Consider the following 19796-nt stretch of genomic DNA (forward strand, 5'->3'; position numbering starts at 1 on the left):
AGGCTTCAGTACCTGGTCAAGTGGAAGGGCTATGGTCAGGAGGATAATTCCTGGGTGGTCGCCTCTGATGTTCATGCGGCCGATTTAGTTCGTGCCTTTCATGCCGCTCATCCTGATCGCCCTGGTGGTCGTGGTGAGGGTTCGGTGACCCCTCACTAAGGGGGGGGTACTGTTGTGAATTTGCTTTTTGCTCCCTCTAGTGGTTACTAGTTTTTTGACTCTGGTTTTTCTGTCATTCCTTTTATCCGCACCTGGGTCGTTAGTTAGGGGTGTTGCTATATAAGCTCCCTGGACCTTCAGTTCTATGCCTGGCAACGTAGTTATCAGAGCTAGTCTGCTGTGCTCTTGTCTACTGATCCTGGTTCCAGTTATTTCAGCTAAGTCTGCCTTTTGCTTTTTGCTATTTGTTTTGGTTTTGTATTTTTGTCCAGCTTGTTCCAAATCTATATCCTGACCTTTGCTGGAAGCTCTAGGGGGCTGGTGTTCTCCCCCCGGACCGTTAGACGGTTCGGGGGTTCTTGAATTTCCAGTGTGGATTTTGATAGGGTTTTTGTTGACCATATAAGTTACCTTTCTTTATTCTGCTATCAGTAAGCGGGCCTCTCTGTGCTAAACCTGGTTCATTTCTGTGTTTGTCATTTCCCCTTACCTCACCGTCATTATTTGTGGGGGGCTTCTATCCAGCTTTGGGGTCCCCTTCTCTGGAGGCAAGAAAGGTCTTTGTTTTCCTCTACTAGGGGTAGCTAGATTCTCCGGCTGGCGCGTGTCATCTAGAATCAACGTAGGAATGATCCCCGGCTACTTCTAGTGTTGGCGTTAGGAGTAGATATATGGTCAACCCAGTTACCACTGCCCTATGAGCTGGATTTTTGTATTCTGCAGACTTCCACGTTCCTCTGAGACCCTCGCCATTGGGGTCATAACACTGCAGACAGGATCTTATCATGTATCTCTGTATACTGGGAGCTCCCCCTAGTGGTGGCTGCAGACAGGATCTTATCATGTATCTCTGTATACTGGGAGCTCCCTCTAGTGGTGGCTGCAGACAGGATCTTATCATGTATCTCTGTATACAGGGAGCTCCCCCTAGTGGTGGCTGCAGGTAAACAGATTTGTTATGTCTCTATGGCTTTGGGAAGAGAAACAAAAACATTTCAGACTTTGATAAATCCAGAATTTTGCACGTATTGTTACAATACACGTTCCTGTGCAATCACTATTATCTCTTCTATCACAGTGAACAATATTACTTTACCCACAGGCTGTAATTATAGTATAACATTATATGCTAACCATTACACTACCCTATACCTAGAGATATTACATATTAACCATTTAACAACCTTGACTCGATGCATTATCGATATCAATGTTTTTCCTTCTTTACTGCAAAACCACCAGGATATGAGAAAAGTATTGGGAGATGAACTCTGTTATGGAGCAGAAATGTTACTCCCCAGCTCAAAAGGAAGAAAGACCTGAAGACGAGGACACGGGTTCCTCTGCAGTGAAGGGTCTGGTGGACAATGCGATGATGCCGGGGGGCCGCTGTGAGGCCACAGTGATACTGTGAATGAAATGAGGCGGCACTGACTGCGCAGACTTTCCTCCCAGCACTCAGGACCCGGACATCCACCCATGTGTCCCACCCTGAGCCAGGCTCTATTTATACCCGGCGTGGCCATGTTGGGTGCTGCCGGTGTTCGGGCCGTTTATCTCTGAGAGTGAACTGATGAGATCTGGAATCACACAGCGGGAGACTGTTCTGTGTGGAGGAGAGAAAGCGTCAAGAGCCGTCATCACCCGGGTGTAACGGAGAAGACCCCAAATATTATATTACTTATATGGAATTGTGTCCTGTCATTATCTAATCAGTCTCACATAATAATAATATTTCTATATCGCCAACATATTCCGCAGCACTTTACATTTTAGATTGGACTTGTACAGACAATAAAGACATGACAGGGTAACAATCACATAAATCAGCAGATACAGGAGGAGCGAGGGTCCGGCTGCTCCAAGCTACAGTCTATGGAGGAAATAGGGGCGACATGAAAGCCTGTGTTGTACGGTTCAGCCATCAATGTAACAAATAGGGAGTCCCATAGTCTGATGCCCCCACATAGTATGACGCCACCACAGAGCCCCCCACACAGTATATTCCCAACAGGGCCTCGCACATCATATAATGTCCCATCAGCGCCCCCCACACAGTATGATGTCCCCAGAGAGCCCTCGCAACACAGTATGATTCCTCCACAGGACCCCCCCACACACAGTATGTCCCCACGGTATGATGCCCGCACATACTGTTTGTGTCCCCACATAGTATATTGCCTCTACAGAGCCCCATACACCATATGATACCCCCACAGTGCCCTCCACACAGTATGTTTTCAGAGTCCGCCACACAGTATGATGACCCCACAGTATGCTTCCAAATCCCCACAACAGTGATGACCCCACCATGCCCTCCACACAGTATAATGTCCCCACAGTGCTCCCAACAATATGATGTCCCCAGTGTCCCCCACACAGTATGTTTTCAGAGTCCGCCACACAGCATGATGCCCCCCACACAGTATGATGACCCCACAGTATGATGTCCTCACAGTGCCCCCCACACAGTATGATGTTCCCACAGTGCCCCCCACACAGTATGATGTCCCTACAGTGCCCCCCACGCAGTATGATGTCCCTACAGTGCCACCCACACAGTATGATGTCCCTACAGTGCCCCCCACAGTATGATGTCCTCACAGTGCCCCCACGCAGTATGTTTTCAGAGTCCACCACACAGCATGATGCCCCCCCATGCTTCCAAAGCCCCCCACACAGTATGACCCCACAGTATGATGTCCTCACAGTGCCCCCACACAGTATGATGTCTCCACAGTGCCCCCCACAGTATGTTCCCACAGTGCCCCCCCCCACAGTATGTCTCTACAGTGTCCCCACACAGTATGATGTCCCTACAGTGCCCCCACACAGTATGATGTCCCCACAGTGCCCCCCACAGTATGTCCCCACACAGTATGATGTCCCCACAGTGCCCCCCACACAGTATGATGTCCCCACAGTGCCCCCCACACAGTATGATGTCCCCACAGTGCCCCCCACACAGTATGATGTCCCCACAGTGCCCCCACACAGTATGATGTCCCCACAGTATGATGTCCTCACAGTGCCCCCACACAGTATGATGTCCCCACAGTGCCCCCCACAGTATGATGTCCTCACAGTTCCCCCACACAGTATGATGTCCCACAGTGCCCCCCACACAGTATGATGTCCCCACAGTGCCCCCCACAGTATGATGTCCCCACAGTGCCCCCCACACAGTATGATGTCCCCACAGTGCCCCCACACAGTATGATGACCCCACAGTATGATGTCCCCACAGTGCCCCCACACAGTATGATGTCTCCACAGTGCCCCCCACAGTATGTTCCCACAGTGCCCCCCCCCCCACAGTATGATGTCCCTACAGTGCCCCCACACAGTATGATGTCCCCACAGTGCCCCCCACACAGTATGATGTCTCCACAGTGCCCCCCACACAGTATGATGTCCCCACAGTGCCCCCCACAGTATGATGTCCCCACAGTGCCCCCCACACAGTATGATGTCCTCACAGTGCCCCCCATGCAGTATGATGTCCCCACAGTGCCCCCCACACAGTATGATGTCCCCACAGTGCCCTCCACACAGTATGATGTCCCCACAGTGCCCTCCACACAGTATGATGTCCCCACAGTGCCCCCACACAGTATGATGTCCCCACAGTGCCCCCCACACAGTATGTCACCACAGTGCCCTCCACACAGTATGATGTCCCCAGTGCCCCCCACACAGTATGATGTCACCACAGTGCCCCCCACACAGTATGATGTCACCACAGTGCCCCCCACACAGTATGATGTCCCCACAGTGCCCCCCACACAGTATGTCCCCACAGTGCCCTCCACACAGTATGATGTCCCCACAGTGCCCCCCACACAGTATGATGTCCCTACAGTGCCCCCCACATAGTATGATGTCACCACAGTGCCCCCCACACAGTATGATGTCCCCACAGTGCCCCCCACACAGTATGTCCCCACAGTGCCCTCCACACAGTATGATGTCCCTACAGTGCCCCCCACATAGTATGATGTCCCCACAGTGCCCCCCACACAGTATGATGTCCCTACAGTGCCCACCACACAGTATGATGTCCCCACAGTGCCCCCCACACAGTATGATGTCCCTACAGTGCCCACCACACAGGTATGATGTCCCCACAGTGCCCCTCACACAGTATGATGTCACCACAGTGCCCCCCACACAGTATGATGTGCCCCCCACACAGTATGATGTGCCCCCCACACAGTATGATGTGCCCCCCACACAGTATGATGTGCCCCCCACACAGTATGATGTGCCCCCCACACAGTATGATGTGCCCCCCACACAGTATGATGTCCCCACAGTGCCCCCCACACAGTATGATGTCCCCACAGTGCCCCCCACACAGTATGATGTCCCCACAGTGCCCCCCACACAGTATGATGTGCCCCCCACAGTATGATGTCCCCACAATCCCCCCGGACTCCTGTACACTCCGCTGAACTCTCTGACATCCGCCCTCATCTCGGGCTGCGCTGACCTCAGGGGCCGGTGATGTCTCCACCTTGCGGTTTATCACTGTAGCGCCCGCAGCTTTGCGTTTCCTTCTGACGTGACGTCTCGCCGTGGATCAGTCACCAGAGGCAGAGCGGCCACGTGGGCAATTTTTTCCCTTCTTGTTTTTCCCGTTTTTTACGTCACTAACCGGTCAAGTCGGTTTGTTATCACCATGGTGACCACGCATTACCCACGTACCTTCGTCACGTGCCTCCTGCCATCCAATCAGGGCCGCTATTCCGCCAAAACTACAACTCCCGGCATCCTCCTTACCGACTGACGTGCCCTAAAAGTGGCTGAGGCGGAAGTGTGAGGTGGAGGCTGGAGCAGGTGACTGGGGGCTTGTGAGAGGTGACTGGGGTGATGGCGCTGGGTAGTCTGTGGGACTACAAGTACCAGCACGGCCAGCTCCTGTTCTGCTGTACTGTGTCTCATGTACTCTGTGGCTTATCTGCCCTGAAGGACCACAGCTCCCAGCAGCTGCAGGTTATTCTGGTACTTGTAGTCCCTGTATAGAGTTTTATAACGTTTTTGTTGAGTTTCCAGTATTGTGACTCCATTGCCTTTTGTCTGTTTCTCGCCTCCCTCAGCGGAGAGTTGTCAGGTTCTTATATTTCACTTTTATGCTTCGCTCCCGTTTTTAGATTCTGCAGAAATGCTGAAAGCCGTGATCCTGATCGGGGGCCCCCAGAAGGGTGAGTGCGGCCTGTCACTGCCATCATCACTGCCCCCATAGACTTTTGCAACCGTTTCCCCAATGCACCGAAAACGAAAAATGAAGGCGCTTTGCAAATAGTCCTCCAAGCGTCTTACGTATACAGCCCCCTGTGTAGGTGCACTGTGTAACCATGGAAACACACAGTCAGCCCCCACATGACTGCAGGGTCAGACCACACAAGAGGCTGATTTGTAGTCTGTAACCATGGAGACACATAGGCCTGTATACACAAAACGGCGGGAGCATTTCTTTTTATTACTCAAGATTTATTGCAGGTTTATTTTTTTCCCAATGCACTGGAGCAATAGAAATGTGCAAATAATGGGCTTCCCCCCAACTTCTTCTGACAGTGACTGGGGGAGGGTAGGAGTCTGATTTTTTTGGAGGGGATAGAACACTGCACCTTTCAATGATTTTAAAGGCCCTCCTCATTCCCCGTTAAAATAAAACCACTTCTAGTCCCCTCCGGCGCTGTTCCAATGGTGTCAGCACTCGCGTTCCTGGGACTCACGTGTGGTCGTTACATCTTCCGAGCTCTACGCCCAATTAGCGCCGTCTCCGCTGCCGAACAGCGGGGTCTAAATACCGTCCTCAGTAAATCCAGTGTGGATCTCGGGTTTATGGGGGTCTCTTCTCTGCTTTCTAGGTACCAGGTTTCGACCATTGTCTTTTGAAGTTCCCAAGCCCCTATTCCCCATTGCCGGGGTCCCAATGTTGCAGCATCACATCGAGGCGTGCAGCAAGGTAAGATCTTCAGTACAGGAGCTCTCCGGCGCTGCTCACGGCCGCATTGGGAGGTGAGCGGGGCTGATGATGTGTCGTCTGCACTGTCCCTGCCACGTGATCAACGCTACTCTCCTCCTAATACAGAAGTGAGCAGCGCTGCAGAACCTCTTTACAGATTAACCTGATTGGTCATCATTGTGTGATATGTCCGGCTGGGGGAAGGTCGGTGCCGGACTCGCCATGGTACCGTCCTCGTATAGATGGCGGTGTCTGGTCCTGCAGCTTAAAGGGCACAGGCCGGCTGTCTCGCGCAGGTTGTCTCATCTTCCTATGTTATTGCAGCTGTGGATGTTTTACGCTGCAGCGTCACAGAGAACCTATACAAGGACTGTGTGTCTCAGCGTCTCTCCACCCCGCTCCCATAGACTCGCATGTCTCTCCATATTTGTGTGTATACAGTGCGAGACCTGTCACTCTGGGGGATTGGGGCAGGGATCGTCCTTTTGGACCAGTTATCAGAGACAAGTAGTGCCTGGCCAGTGTATTTTATTTCTGAAGTGCCGCAGCATAAAACACATGCTGATATGGGCAGCAGGAATCAGCAGAAAGGTCTCTATTCACTTCATTTACTTAAATGGAGCTGAGCTGCACTACCCGACCCAGTCACGCGGGTATAGGTGGCGCTGTTGTAGGGCACTTCACTGCTCTGCTGATTAGGAATCAGTCTTCATCTGGGAATCTGCTCTGTACAGACTGGTTCTAGTCTTGCACTGATGAGGATTAACAAGCCAGGAACAGATCTCTGTAACCTGTGTACAGTACACCTGAGGGCCTGGAGGTAAAGTGATGCAGGAACTGTACACCTGTTCAATTCCAGTTATACACCAGTACTATAATATTACTGGTAACAACTAGTGATGAGCGAATATACTCGTTACTCGAGATTTCTCGAGCACGCTCAGGGGACCTCCGAGTATTTTTTAGCGCTCGGAGATTTAGTTTTTCTTGCCGCAGCTGAATGATTTACAGCTACTAGCCAGCAGAAGTACATGTGGGGGTTGCCTGGTTGCTAGGGAACCCCCACATGTACTTATGCTGGCTAACAGATGTAAATCATTCAGCTGCGGCAAGAAAAACTAAATCTCCGAGCACTAAAAAATACTCAGAGGACCCCTGAGCGTGCTCGAGAAATCTCGAGTAACGAGTATATTCGCTCATCTCTAGTAACAACCCATGTGACACCGGTCCTTTCTTGTAGGTGCCAAACCTGAAGGAGATCTTACTGATCGGATTTTATCAGCCCAATGAGGCCCTGAGCCGCTTCCTTGTCACAGCGCAGCAAGAGTTTAAAGTAGCGATCAGGTGAGACGATGGGGTAAAACTGAAGGAGGGTGCGGGGAGCTGTGAGATCTGAGACGATGGGGAAGGAAACAGAATTTTGAGTGCAGCTCTGGATGTGACTGTAAATTAGATGATCGGCTTATACCGGTATGAGTTGTTCCGCTGTATGTCACAGTCTCCTGACCTCTCGCCCAGGTATCTGCAGGAATTTTCAGCCCTGGGTACTGGAGGAGGCATTTATCACTTCCGGGACCAGATCCTCTCCGGGGGACCACAGGCATTCTTTGTAATGAACGCAGATGTTTGCTGTGAATTTCCTCTTTCCCAAATGCTGAGGTTTCAGAAGCAACATGAAGAGACGCACAGATACATCATGCTGGGAACCACGGTAAGCCTAATGGACAGGTCACTGGTCACCCACCCAGCTGGACTGACAGCTGCAGATTGTACTGACAGTGTGAGATCTCAGCAGGGCAGAAGGACACTGAGGAGCTATCAGTCAGGCTAGATGGGCCTAGATTGAATATAACTAGTGATGAGCGAGTATACTCATTGTTCGGGTGATCTCCGAGTATTTATGACTGCTCGGAGATTTAGTTATCATCTCCTCAGCTGAATAATTTACGGTTACTAGCCATTTTGATTACATGTGGGGATTCCCTAGCAACCAGGCAACCCCCACATGTACTCAAGCTGGCTAGTAGCTGTAAAACATTCAGCTGAGGTGATGAAAACTAAATCTTCGAACACTAACAAATACTCGGAGACCACCAGAGCAACGAGTATACTCGCTCATCACTAAATATAAACTATACAGCCATTCTGACACGAGGCTTCACAGTAAGTACACCGCAGCCATCAGGTGAAGGAGGCTTATTTAATAATGTATGCAGTCTATATGGGGAAATCTGTTGACAGATCCTCGGAGAAGCTCAAGATGGAGATCTGCTGGAAAAGTTTTTGTTTCTATGTAAGGTCTGACAGTCATTCCAAGTGTAGCGAGTCGTGTGATTGATTAGGACAGAAGATGGCAGGTTTGGGGATTGTAGGAAGTGGCCCATCCCTTTAAACCTTATTTGCATATTTTTCCTTTCATTACGGTAAATATACCCATGTGCTGCCTATAATTATATACAACTTCCTGTTTGCAGGCGAATAGGACTCAGTCTCTGAATTACGGCTGCATCGTGGCGAAGGCAGATACCCAGGAGGTAACGTGGTGATGCTAGTAAGGTGGCGGGAGATGGCGGAGGTGATGTCATGATATCACACTGGGTGGTTGACCAAATTTACAGCACAATAAGAGGCTTCTCCCAGTCCTGGCGTCCTGTGGATGGGGGATAGATTACTACCGTGCAATCGATGGCCAAAATACAATTAAAAGGAAATTGTAGCCTCCTGCTGCTGCCACTAGGTGGCGCTTGCTACATACCGGCTCATAGTTCCTCTGTGAGACATTGGTCTCCCCCTAGTGGTGACTGCAGGCAGGATCTGGTCATTGTGCTCCATGGTTATCTGTCTTTGTCCTCTGCAGGTCCTGCATTACGTGGAGAAGCCGAGTACATTTGTCAGCGACATCATCAACTGCGGCATCTACCTCTTCTCGCCTTCAATATTCCAGCACATCGCTGAGGTTTTTCAACGCAACCAGCAGGAGGTGCAGCTGTGAGTCGCCCGTTCCCCTTCTCTCCGGCCCGGATGCGCCCTCGTATCCCCTCCTCTCCGATGCTGTGGTGTCTCCCTTTTTCATTTATCATTTCTTCATGTACATTCATTCTTCTTCTTTTTTCCTCCTCTTCCTCTATGTTCCTTGTGCTTCCTGCATGTGCGGCCAGTTGTTCCTCCTGCATCAGGTGAGTGCTGTGTGTGGCCACCAGCACATGGCATGGGCACAGCTGGCGGTTTATGGCTCATGGCCTGGGCACCGCCGGTGGTGATGGCACCTCCCCAAGCTCACAGATCTATTCACTCATCACAACCATTCTACAACCTCTTGACTTTCATCTCTGCTCTTAAAGGGAATGTATCTACTGGAAATGGAAAGCGCCAGTTGTTTCCATCACATTTTTTCACGTTAAAAAATTAGTTAACCTGTCATAAGATTTTTCCTCTGCAAGCGCTGTGATAGATACCCGCCAAGGGAAGAGTCAAGCAATCTCTGCACTAAAGCCGATCTCTAGAAATCCTGCGCAGGCGCTGCGGTCCTCTAGTTCTGTTAGGCTAGTTTCACACTAGCGTTAACTGCAATACGTCGCAAATGCGTCGTTTTGCCAAAAATACGCATCCAGCAAAAGTTCTTGCTGGATGCGTTTTTTCGTCATAGACTAACATTTGCGACGCATTGCCAAACGTCGCGTCCGTTTTGCGACGCTTGGGCGTGTGGTAGCGGACCGTCGGGGAAAAAAAAAAACTTACATGTAACGTTTTTTGCTCCCGACGAACTCCGCCCACACCTCCCCGCACCTCACAATGGGGCAGCGGATGCGTGGGAAAAATGCATCCGCTGCCCCCGTTGTGCGGCGGGGACAACGCTAGCGTCGGGGACCTCGGCCCGACGCACGGCGACGGGCCGAGCCCGACGCTAGTGTGAAAGTAGCCTTAGGCTACTTTCACACATCAGTTTTTTGCCAACAGGCTGAATCCAGCAAATTTTGAAAAAAACGGATCCGTCGCAAATAGTGAAAAACTGATGCGACGGATCAGTTTTTTTGCTGGATCCGATGACTAGCTGATCCGGGGACTAGGGGGAGAGAGAGACCAGAATAGAAAATGCTACGGAGCATGCTCAATTTTAAAAACAATACGTTGCCGGATTCAGTCATTTGATGGATCCGGCGCCATAGGCTTCCATTATACCAAACGCCGCCGGATCCGTCGCTGTCCGTTTTTTCGATGGACACAAAAAACATTACTATGTCCATTTTCTCCGGCCGCCGGAAAATAAATTTTCAACGGATCCGGTGAAAAACGGATGAAACGTGAGGCCATCCGTCGCAAATACAAGTCTATGAGAGAAAAACGGATCCGGTGGCAACATTTGCCAGATCTGTTTTTTTTTCAAAATTTGCCGGATTGAGCCTGACGGCAAAAAACTGATGTGTGAAAGTGGCCTTACATAAACAGTATATTTGTAGTGCAGCAATGATGATGCTACTTGTCCCGGCTCCATCGCTCTGCACAGAAATCCGCATGCGCAGGTTTGCAGACTGGCCTAATATGACTTGCATTGTGCCCGATTGGGCGAGAGTAGGGCAGGGACAGCTGGACTCTTCTGCTCAGTGGTCCACCTCCTGGACTCCAGCAAGTTCATTGGAAAGTACATTCAGCAATGCAGATAGTCTACAATAATAATCAGAATATAACTTGTAAATGAAACGATGGGTAATATATTCCCTTTAATGGCTGGATATGATGAATAATTGCTTCTCCGCTAGAAGCATCTGTGTCTGTACATTGCTTTGCTGTTTCTTAAAGGGGATGCCCAGGAATAGAGAAACATGGCAGCTTTTTTTTTTCCAGAAATGACACCCCTCCTGTGTGCAGGTTGTGTCTGGTATTGCAGCTCAGCGCCATTCACTTCATTATAGTCACAGCCCCAGCTGTAATGACACAATGCAAGTATCCGGGTTAGGAGAGGGTGGCCATGTTCTTCTAATCCTGTGCAAGTCTAATTTTATCTGGGGAAGCTGGGTGACCACTGATATGGCGGCACGGCGGCTTCCATGGAGGCGTCTGATCCTCCTGCAGGTAACGCTGCAGTGGATGGGGATGTTCTGTGCCTTCTTTTTGTCGGTTGGTAAATTACATGTTACACGTGAAGTCTGGACCTACTGCACAGCGCCGCTTAGAATCACCATGTGCTGTGGGCACACTGAGCCCGCAGGGGGCAGCGGTGAGAAGTCGGGCGCAGCCAGAAAGCAGTAAACACCTGAATGCTGCGAATAAAGTGGACTGAATAAACCTATTGTATTCCCTTGTGTTGCAGCGAGGAGAACTCGAGCTGGCAGCGGACGGAGGTGATCAGGCTGGAGCAGGACATATTCACCGAGTTGGCCGGACGGGGGCAGCTCTATGTCTACAAAACTGACGGCTTCTGGAGTCAGATAAAGTCCGCAGGGTGAGTGTGAGCTCCTAGGTTGAGCGCAGCGCAGACACATGGCTGCTCAGCTCACCGCTGTGTGTTGTGTCCTCATCCTCCAGATCAGCCATTTATGCCAGCCGCCTGTATCTGGACCAGTACCACATAACGCATCCCGAGAGACTGGCACACAACCAGGAGGGGGCACCGATCATACTGGGTACGGCCGAACATTGTCTTACTACTATGATTACAACCTCCCCAGGCCCCACCGTTGGCATCGTGCCTGGGGTCAGACTTGTCTGCCACTGTGTAATATGCTATTAGGCTGCTTTTTATTTTTTTTTCCCCCCTGCAGGAAAGGTGTACATCCATCCCACCGCCAATGTCGATCCAACCGCCGTGGTGAGTAATTGTATCTGGCATGATGAGATGCATGGGGGGGTTCACAGATCTGGTTATGGGTCCGTACTAGGAGGTGTAGGTGTTTGGTGCAACTCCGTATTGTACATGAAAACTTTGGGGCACAGATACCATAATATAAGGGTGTTCATGGGCTGAGCACCAGTCCGCTTACTCTGCTCCTTCTCACATCCATCATACTCTGTCCCAACATGAACAGTCTGGCGTTCTCCCGACCCGCACCCAGGGCCATACGAGGCTGTAGAGTCGGAGCAGGAGACCGCCAGACTGTTCGTGTTCAGACAGAATTTCACAGAGTTCGATGCCAGGAACTGCATGAAAAGCGGACACGATCAGTGCGGACCACCCTGGACCTCTGCACAATAGTAACATACCCAGTGTAAGATCTGTGTCTTCCCAGTAACAGACTACAAGTAAACCCACTGTAGTCTGGAGTTATTTCACTCCTCCTTATACGAGCTGTCCCGTTCTAGAGAACTTTATGCCGTACAATGGGGAAAAAACCCAAACTGAATATTATTGATACTTACCAGATCTAGCACAGTCTCTCCACCGATGTTCAGCTGCAGCGGTAATATCACTGCAGCCAAATATGGTGCAGCACTGAAGAGCATAAATGTTATTTTTGTTTATGTTCAATTCCATCAAAACACAGAAGAATATATATATTTTTTAATTTCTACATTTTCTTATCTTGACAGCTAGGCCCCAATGTGTCCATTGGTATGGGGGTGAGCATCGGAGCCGGGGTCCGGGTGCGAGAATCAATCATATTACATGGCGCTGTGCTGCAGGTAAGCAGTGTGGCCCACCCAAGAGCCGCGCGCCGCTGCCTGACTATATGAAGCGCTCACTGGTTTACTCTGCAGGATCACAGCTGCGTCTTAAACACCATAGTCGGCTGGGACAGCAGCATTGGTCAATGGGCCCGCGTGGAAGGGACACCCAGTGACCCCAATCCTAATGACCCTTACTCCAAAATAGACAGCGAGACCCTGTTCCGGGAAGGGAAGCTCACGCCTTCAATCACAATTCTGGGTAAGAAACTTTGCAAAAAATGACTGGAGAATGTAAGGAGTGGTTGGAGGAAAAACAGCGGACGGTGGAATTTAGTCTTGTGTTACATTAAGGTGTTAGCTGGGGCGGACGTTAACCTGCAAGGTCCATCTATGGGGGGAACTAAAAGTTTTACTTCCATCAGGAGGATAGCCGATTTCCATACTGTGTTTCCGAGACTGGAAAGTTGTATCCAGCTCTGTCCAGTTTAATATAATTTCTATGGTTGAAATCCTTTTCGTGCAGTAGAATTATGCTTGGCACGCTGCTTGTATCCTTATTCCTGCCATTTCCTCCTCTCATTCTAAGAAGAAAAATATATAACACGAGGTCCTACAGAAGAATCAGCCAAGCCACTGATTATTTATTGTATTGCTCTCATTAAAGTGTAATAATATTGTTAGCAAATACCTCCAATTAGAAATGTAGTATAGTTCCTCTGATTCGCTATGTCACTTTCCCAATGTGTAGGGCATTGTGGAAGCTTACGTATCCATAGTTAGGCCCACTAGCAACTAACTCACTATATTACTCGGATACCTAAACTACGGCAATGCTCTGTGCATGGTGTGAGCAACATTGCTAATCAGAAGAACTATACTACATTGCTAAAAGTTATTTGCTATTGTTACTACTACACATTGTGATGGGAAAAGCCAGTAAAATTTGAGACCGTCCCAGAGATAAATTGTTTCTTTCTCTGCTGGCTCTGACATGGGGACCTGACCTGTTTGACATCGATTGTAGGCGCTTTAGCCTCTCCGTGCCATTTATGCCACTTGTTCTCACATTTTTAGCTCCACAAGCACCAGGTTTTGTTCCCATGATAAATTAAAGTGGCAGAGCTGCAAAGTTTGAGGCTGCGCTACTGATAGGTACTGAGGGGTTTGTGGGAGTATTAATTGCCCCCTGGATCACTGGTCACATGTGGCTGATGATTTAGATCCGAGTATATGAACCCAGAATGGATCCTGTAAACTGCAATCCGTTCTCCGAAAAGCAAAGCAATCTCGTATTTCTGCACCAGAAAGCTGCTGGCAAATGGGTGGAGTTGTCCCAAAGTGGCTGCTCAACTGCTGCAAAACGACAACAATTGTGTGATTTGTATCACTGCGTTCGCTATACTCTTACATTGTTTTCTCCTGCAGGATGTAACGTCTCCATCCCTGCGGAGGTTGTGATCTTAAACTCCATCGTCCTCCCCCACAAGGAGCTGAGTCGCAGCTTTAAGAATCAGATTATCTTATAGTTTGGGGACATTGAGCTGCGCTCAGGGCATGGACTGCGATGGGTGGACGGCGGCCCCTCCAGCACACCAGGATCTCCACGTCCACGTGACCTCTGGAGTTTCTGCTGCGGATAAAAATTGGACACAGAGCGGCCGGAGATCAGAGGTCGTTCTCCTTCCAGGCAGTGAAAACAGAACCGCAGCCAAGAGACATAACTAAACACTGGCGGCTGCTGCGCTCTGTAGCCCCCGACCCGGGCTCCTATCATTTCCACTGTAACTTATATCACATACCCAGAACAACCGGGGGGCCGAGACCTCCACATCTGACCTCTGATCAAGAGTTTATTAAAAGTTACATTTGGAGAAGCGATTTGTGCAGTTTCTGTAAAACTTTACCAACATCCTCTGCAGGAAAATAAGTCTTGTCAAGAAGGATGAACATGGATGTATCTATATACAAGTAACTGTAGAAAAACATTTTGTTTGAGAGTTAATGTACAAAATGTAACTTTACATTATTTTCGCTTTATTTTGCTAATTTACACTAAAGTTGAATATTGGGACACCTATTTTCTCTTTGACAGCTTCATTCCTAATGGGGCAGATTTACTAATCCACTCAATTTTAGGCAGAATCCAGATGTTTGTACTCGGATGTCTGAATTCGGCTTTTGCCCATGTGGGCGCATTTTCTGAATGTTGAGGTGCCGTCAAGGCAAGAAATCTGCAGTTTTATAGCATCAGGTGAAGAAAGCAGCTCTGGCAGATAAGGGTGGTCTGTTTAATAAGTTATCTGCAGGGTCACAAGTTATTAATCCGCACTAGGACCTGCTCCAATTGGCAAAACAAGGAACTTTTATCCCAGTTAGAAAAATAGTGGCAGTCGGGCATGCATACTAATGGGTTAAAAAGTCCCGTTCTGTGGCTTGGTGGGGCTCAGAGTTGTTGATTTATAACCTAGCCTCCTTTTCCCCCCCCATTTTTAAAAAAGAATTAGAATAAAAAGAGGGTACACTGAATAGACAGAGTTGAGTTGCCAGGAAGCCCCCAGCGATGACCGAAGAGTCAGCCATTAGAAGCAGCTGTAATCCTGCACCAGGCATTTCACAATGGACACGTTTCAGCCTTTCTCACTGCAGTTTTTTTTTTCCTTCCCCTTTGTGTAAGAGGCATAACTTTATTATATATAATTTTGGGGACAAGTTGTAGTTTTGAATGAAACCATTCCCGAAAAATGACAATTTAACTTTGTGTTAACATGATTCTCATGGTCGGTACGATTACAGCTCTCCCAAACTTGCATAGGTTTTGTTTCTTAGTGGTGAAAAAAGTTTGGTTTGTGTCGCCGCTCTCAGCCCCGCCACTTTATTTTTCTGTTGACTGAGCTTCTATGGATACAACTTTGGGTTAAATACATCATTGAGATTACTTTTTATTCCATATTTGCAGAGGCAAGAAACCGCAGTTCTGGCATTAAAAGAGGGGTTAAATCTTATTTCAAAACTTTACAGATGCAACAAAACCAACCATTTTTGAAGGGAAAAGGGGGGGAAAAGAAGGGGTTCATCGTTCCCCCCCCCCGTCCTCTTATGGGATATTACAGCTGTATAGTAAAAATCGCAGCCTCCTATTAAGTCTAGTCTTCGGTAACACTGACGTGCCTAGTCATGGTGGTCCTTGCAGGTCGCTTGTGCATATAGCAACACTGCAATCGAGTCTTGGGGTGCACAGAGTGACAGCGACGAGCAGCCCTCACCTACCAGGTTTGGTGCACGCTCCCATGTACAGCAGATGTCAGCGAGGGGTTAAGCCCGACACCACCCCCCAAACCTCACTTGTATGCTGTATGAGATTAGAGTTTCCAGGACGGACCCCCTGCTGACATCTAGGAAACATGAATCATTCTTCTATTTGTCCAAAGTCCCACTTTGGTTTGCTGCAAGAAGGCATGGCGACTCTCTTAGGCTACTTTCACATTAGCGTTGAGTGACAGACGTCGCAATGCGTCGTTTTGGAGAAAACACGCATCCTGCAAAGTTGCCCGCAGGACGCGTTTTTTTCCCTCCATACACTTGCATTAGCGATGCATTGCAACGGATTGCCGTGCGACAGATGCGTCGTGTTTTGGCGGACCATTGGCACAAAAAAAGTTCCATGTAACGATTTTTTGTGCGTCGTGTCCGCCATTTTTGACCGCACACGCGCGGCCGAAACTCCGCCCCCTCCTCCCCGGAACTCACAATGGGGCAGCGGATGGGTTGAAAAACTGCATCCGCTGCCCCCGTTGTGCTACATTAACACACTGTCCGTCGGGTCGACGGTTTGCGACGGCCCGTACCGACGGACTAGTGTGAAAGTAGCCTAAGGTTGCGTTCCCACGGAGTTATTACGCTGCAGATTTTCTGCATCCATTCAAAGCTCAAAGAGGGAACGCAGCCCAATATTCCTACAGGGCGGGTGCTGAGCATCCTCTACCTATCGGCGTTCTGCTGTAAACAGCAATGAAGCTTCACCGTTATTATACAAATATTTATAGGAAATAAATTATATTCACAGCAGTAACGTGTCAGGGTTTGTCCACACACAGACGGACGGACATACACAAGTGACGATGTAAGGGTATAGAATACGTGCACAGTGAAAAAGTGTCAATGACAAGGTGAAGTTAACCCCTTCATGCATTAGGAGAAGTGAAGAACCTTCCCGGCTTCTTCGGCAGCTCGACTTTACCATTAGTGCCGGCTCTGTGAAGAGAAAGCAGGACACGGGGCTGAGCACACACAATGTGTCTGACATCACACCGCCTTATAATGGACCGTACATCTGCACTGTCCACCACGCCTGGGGTCATGGAGCGCCTGTGCTTGGTTTGAACAGTCATTTTATGATTACAGACTTCTTTTAAAATGGACTTTATCAGCACAGAATGACTGTTCAAGCCAAGTACAGGGGCTCGGTGCATCATGGCAGGGGCAAACATTAAGTGCATCTTCCCACCTACTTGTTTTACCTTTATCTTCACCCCAGCCAGATAAGGATGCACTTAAATGTTTGTTAACAGAGCGCCTGTGCTTGGTTTGTACAGTCATTCTGTGCTGACAGACGGTCCAACTTCACAAATATAAATAATGCTTTCTTTTAATGCATCTGAAATTGGAAATTAATCTGCTCCAGCCCTCACTCCTTCCTTCCATCACCCGCCTCACTAACCTGAAGAAACATCAGTAAAGTGTAAGCAAAGGCGATACTTACAAGTAAGGAGAAGACCTTTTGGGTTTCAGGGGATGAGCGACTGTGGTGGTGATCTCGGGAGAGGTCAAAGGCTGGAACAGACGCTCTGCACAGAGATTGGACATGTCACTATGTGATCGCTGGCAAAACACAGACCCAGGACAGTCAGAAATCTACATCTGAGTCTTCAGGACCTTTAACAAGAAGAACTTTGGGACACCTGATCCAGAAACTTGGCAGCACATCAGTAGAGAGCCGGCTGTCAGTCAGTGCCGGGGCGTGGTTACAGCTGTCGCTCACCACGTACTGAGCAGTGACAGAAGCCACGCCGGCCTCTGACTGAAAGCCGGAGGAGTAAAGTCAATTTTCTCCCAGTAGCCGGGCTTTCAGTGCGTTGGCCGGGCAGCTATAGAACAATATTAACCTGCAGAACAACCCCAAGCTGCAGATTAATAGCTTTTGAGGACATGACAGGTTCCATTAAAGACTGACGAACTTTGAATGCAGCTCTGGGAGGACAACTCCACCACAATGTCTCTTGTGCAAGTCCCCTGTCTGCAGAAATCCTGAACATAAGGGCCCTTAATTCTCGTGAAAAGTTTCGGTCCCTCCTCACAGTATACGTCAGATAAAAGTGCATCAATTTCATCACCTAAATAAGTGGGTTTTGGGAAACGCTCGCTCCTCGGACCCACCTTGTGCCGTGCTCACAGAATCACAGTTTTTATTTTCCTGATTATTGGACAAGAACTGGTTCCAGAAGCCGGACGGCAGCGAGAGCAGCAGAGACATCACCTGACGAGAAACCCGAGGTCAGCGACGTGAACATGAGTGGACACAATCATCTGTCATTTCCTAGACTCTCTGACCTTGGCCTGCCTGGGGGTGTCCTGCATGATCACGAGAGGGCTGGGATCTGGCACCGAATGACCGACGATCGTAGGACCAAAGACTCGAGACAAGTTCATCTTATCCATCTGACATTCGGGACTCCGCATCACCCTGCGGACGACAAAAAGGGAGCTCAGAAGATTTAGGGAAGGTCGGAGTGTGGAGACCCCCAATTGCCGAAACAAAGGGAAAGAAGTGCTCAGCCGAACATGCTGCACCCCCTCCCCACCTTTGATTGATCCTTCACAGCTCCAGCAGAGAGTTGTATATTTTCTAAGAACCATTACTCTGCTAACTCCGACCCTGAGGATCAAAAAAATGACGGCTGATGTGCCTAGCGATCAACCGAGCACCTCTGCATGTTCCTTTCAGTAATCAAAGGTGGTCTGAATGACAACGTACAACATGCCTAAAAGTTTTCTGAAGTTAAAAAAAAAAAGTAGTTTTAAAATTTTTTCTTGGAACACATCCGTTTTTTAAAACAGACCCTACTGTTACAGCGACGTCCGGCATATCCACAGGTTCTGGCGTGGATTTCATTGCTTTGTAACGCCATTTTGTTTTCCATGAAATCTGATGATATCAGCAACAGGCACCAAACGGAGCATCAGCTTTCTAAGAACACTTGGGAGTGGGTTTGTGGACGGAAGGTGAATGACCCAGCGTGGGTGTACTGAGGGGTCGTTACCTGTACAGGTGCAGGATGAGGAAGGCCAGCGTGTCTCTGTTAGCAGGGGGAAGCTCCTGAACAGTCAGACACATCTCACACTTACTATCGTTTTCATTGATAATATCTAGACGTAAAAAGGAAAGAAATAAAAACTTTAAGAAATGTAAAAATCACCAAACATGTCATTTTCACCTTGCCGTTTCCCATGATTCTGGATTTACCGGCACTGTCCAGGAACTGCGAGTGCAGAGAGAAGGTCAGGAGAGGCTCGCTCAGGTTTCGCAGGAAATCCTTTAAGACTCCGCACACGGCGTGAATATCTTCTTTTGCAAGGAGATGAGACTTAACTTTCCCATAGAGAAGTTTGTGTTTTAGCTCCTTCACCTGTCGATCGCCCCCGGAAATACGATAGAGACCTCTCTGGTGAGAAGATAGGAGCTCATTAATATCCAAGTTGGATGCCAGAAGCATTAAATGCTGCAGCTCAGTATATATATTCTCGCTGGGGTTGCCACAGCGCTTTTCTGAGTGGCTGCGATACAACCTACTGCTAGTAAAATCGGGGAGACAACCTTGGCGTCGGCCAGGGCTCTGTATGGGGGAAGACCCCGGCCAGGGCTCTGTACGGGGGACAAGCCCAGAGTCGGTCGGTGCACCATATGCTTTTCTTTCCATAGGGTAAGCCCCCATGAGATGGGAAAAAAAAAGGAAAGGATTTTGCTGCAAAATAATTAACAAATAAATGTAGACTTTAACCCCTTAAC

At 49.0% G+C, this 19796-nt stretch overlaps 2 protein-coding genes across 9 annotated transcripts in view; one reads left to right on the forward strand and one right to left on the reverse strand.

The window, feature by feature from the left end:
* The first annotated feature begins 4893 nt into the window (after positions 1 to 4893).
* GMPPA (GDP-mannose pyrophosphorylase A) lies at positions 4894 to 14607 on the forward strand. Of its 7 annotated transcripts, none has more exons than XM_077273139.1 (14): positions 4894 to 4998; positions 5313 to 5363; positions 6033 to 6130; positions 7371 to 7474; positions 7649 to 7841; positions 8605 to 8664; positions 8988 to 9118; positions 9289 to 9306; positions 11439 to 11570; positions 11654 to 11751; positions 11890 to 11936; positions 12656 to 12748; positions 12824 to 12992; positions 14159 to 14607. In XM_077273139.1, exons 2-14 carry the CDS (start codon positions 5324 to 5326, stop codon positions 14257 to 14259), a joined length of 1284 nt encoding a protein of 427 aa, XP_077129254.1. In that variant the 5' UTR covers positions 4894 to 4998; positions 5313 to 5323; the 3' UTR covers positions 14260 to 14607. The 7 variants fall into 7 exon arrangements, with proteins under 7 accessions (XP_077129254.1, XP_077129257.1, XP_077129255.1 ...); XM_077273140.1 differs by having other exon boundaries at positions 4940 to 5019; XM_077273141.1 differs by having other exon boundaries at positions 4985 to 5150.
* Positions 14608 to 16742: 2135 nt separating this feature from the next.
* The window catches only part of LOC143784648 (rac GTPase-activating protein 1-like), a 34695-nt gene continuing 31641 nt past the window's right edge, over positions 16743 to 19796 (reverse strand). For both annotated transcript variants that reach the window (XM_077273146.1, XM_077273147.1), the window contains exons 12-17: positions 19254 to 19452; positions 19051 to 19156; positions 18341 to 18473; positions 18167 to 18266; positions 17493 to 17577; positions 16743 to 16984 (exon numbers count right to left, since the gene is read on the reverse strand). In XM_077273146.1, coding sequence (XP_077129261.1) covers positions 16915 to 16984; positions 17493 to 17577; positions 18167 to 18266; positions 18341 to 18473; positions 19051 to 19156; positions 19254 to 19452 — 693 coding nt within the window. In that variant the 3' untranslated portion in view covers positions 16743 to 16914. The remainder of the gene's footprint in view (positions 16985 to 17492; positions 17578 to 18166; positions 18267 to 18340; positions 18474 to 19050; positions 19157 to 19253; positions 19453 to 19796) is intronic.

This window comes from Ranitomeya variabilis, chromosome 7 (assembly GCF_051348905.1).
Source record: "Ranitomeya variabilis isolate aRanVar5 chromosome 7, aRanVar5.hap1, whole genome shotgun sequence".
NCBI lineage: Eukaryota > Metazoa > Chordata > Amphibia > Anura > Dendrobatidae > Ranitomeya > Ranitomeya variabilis.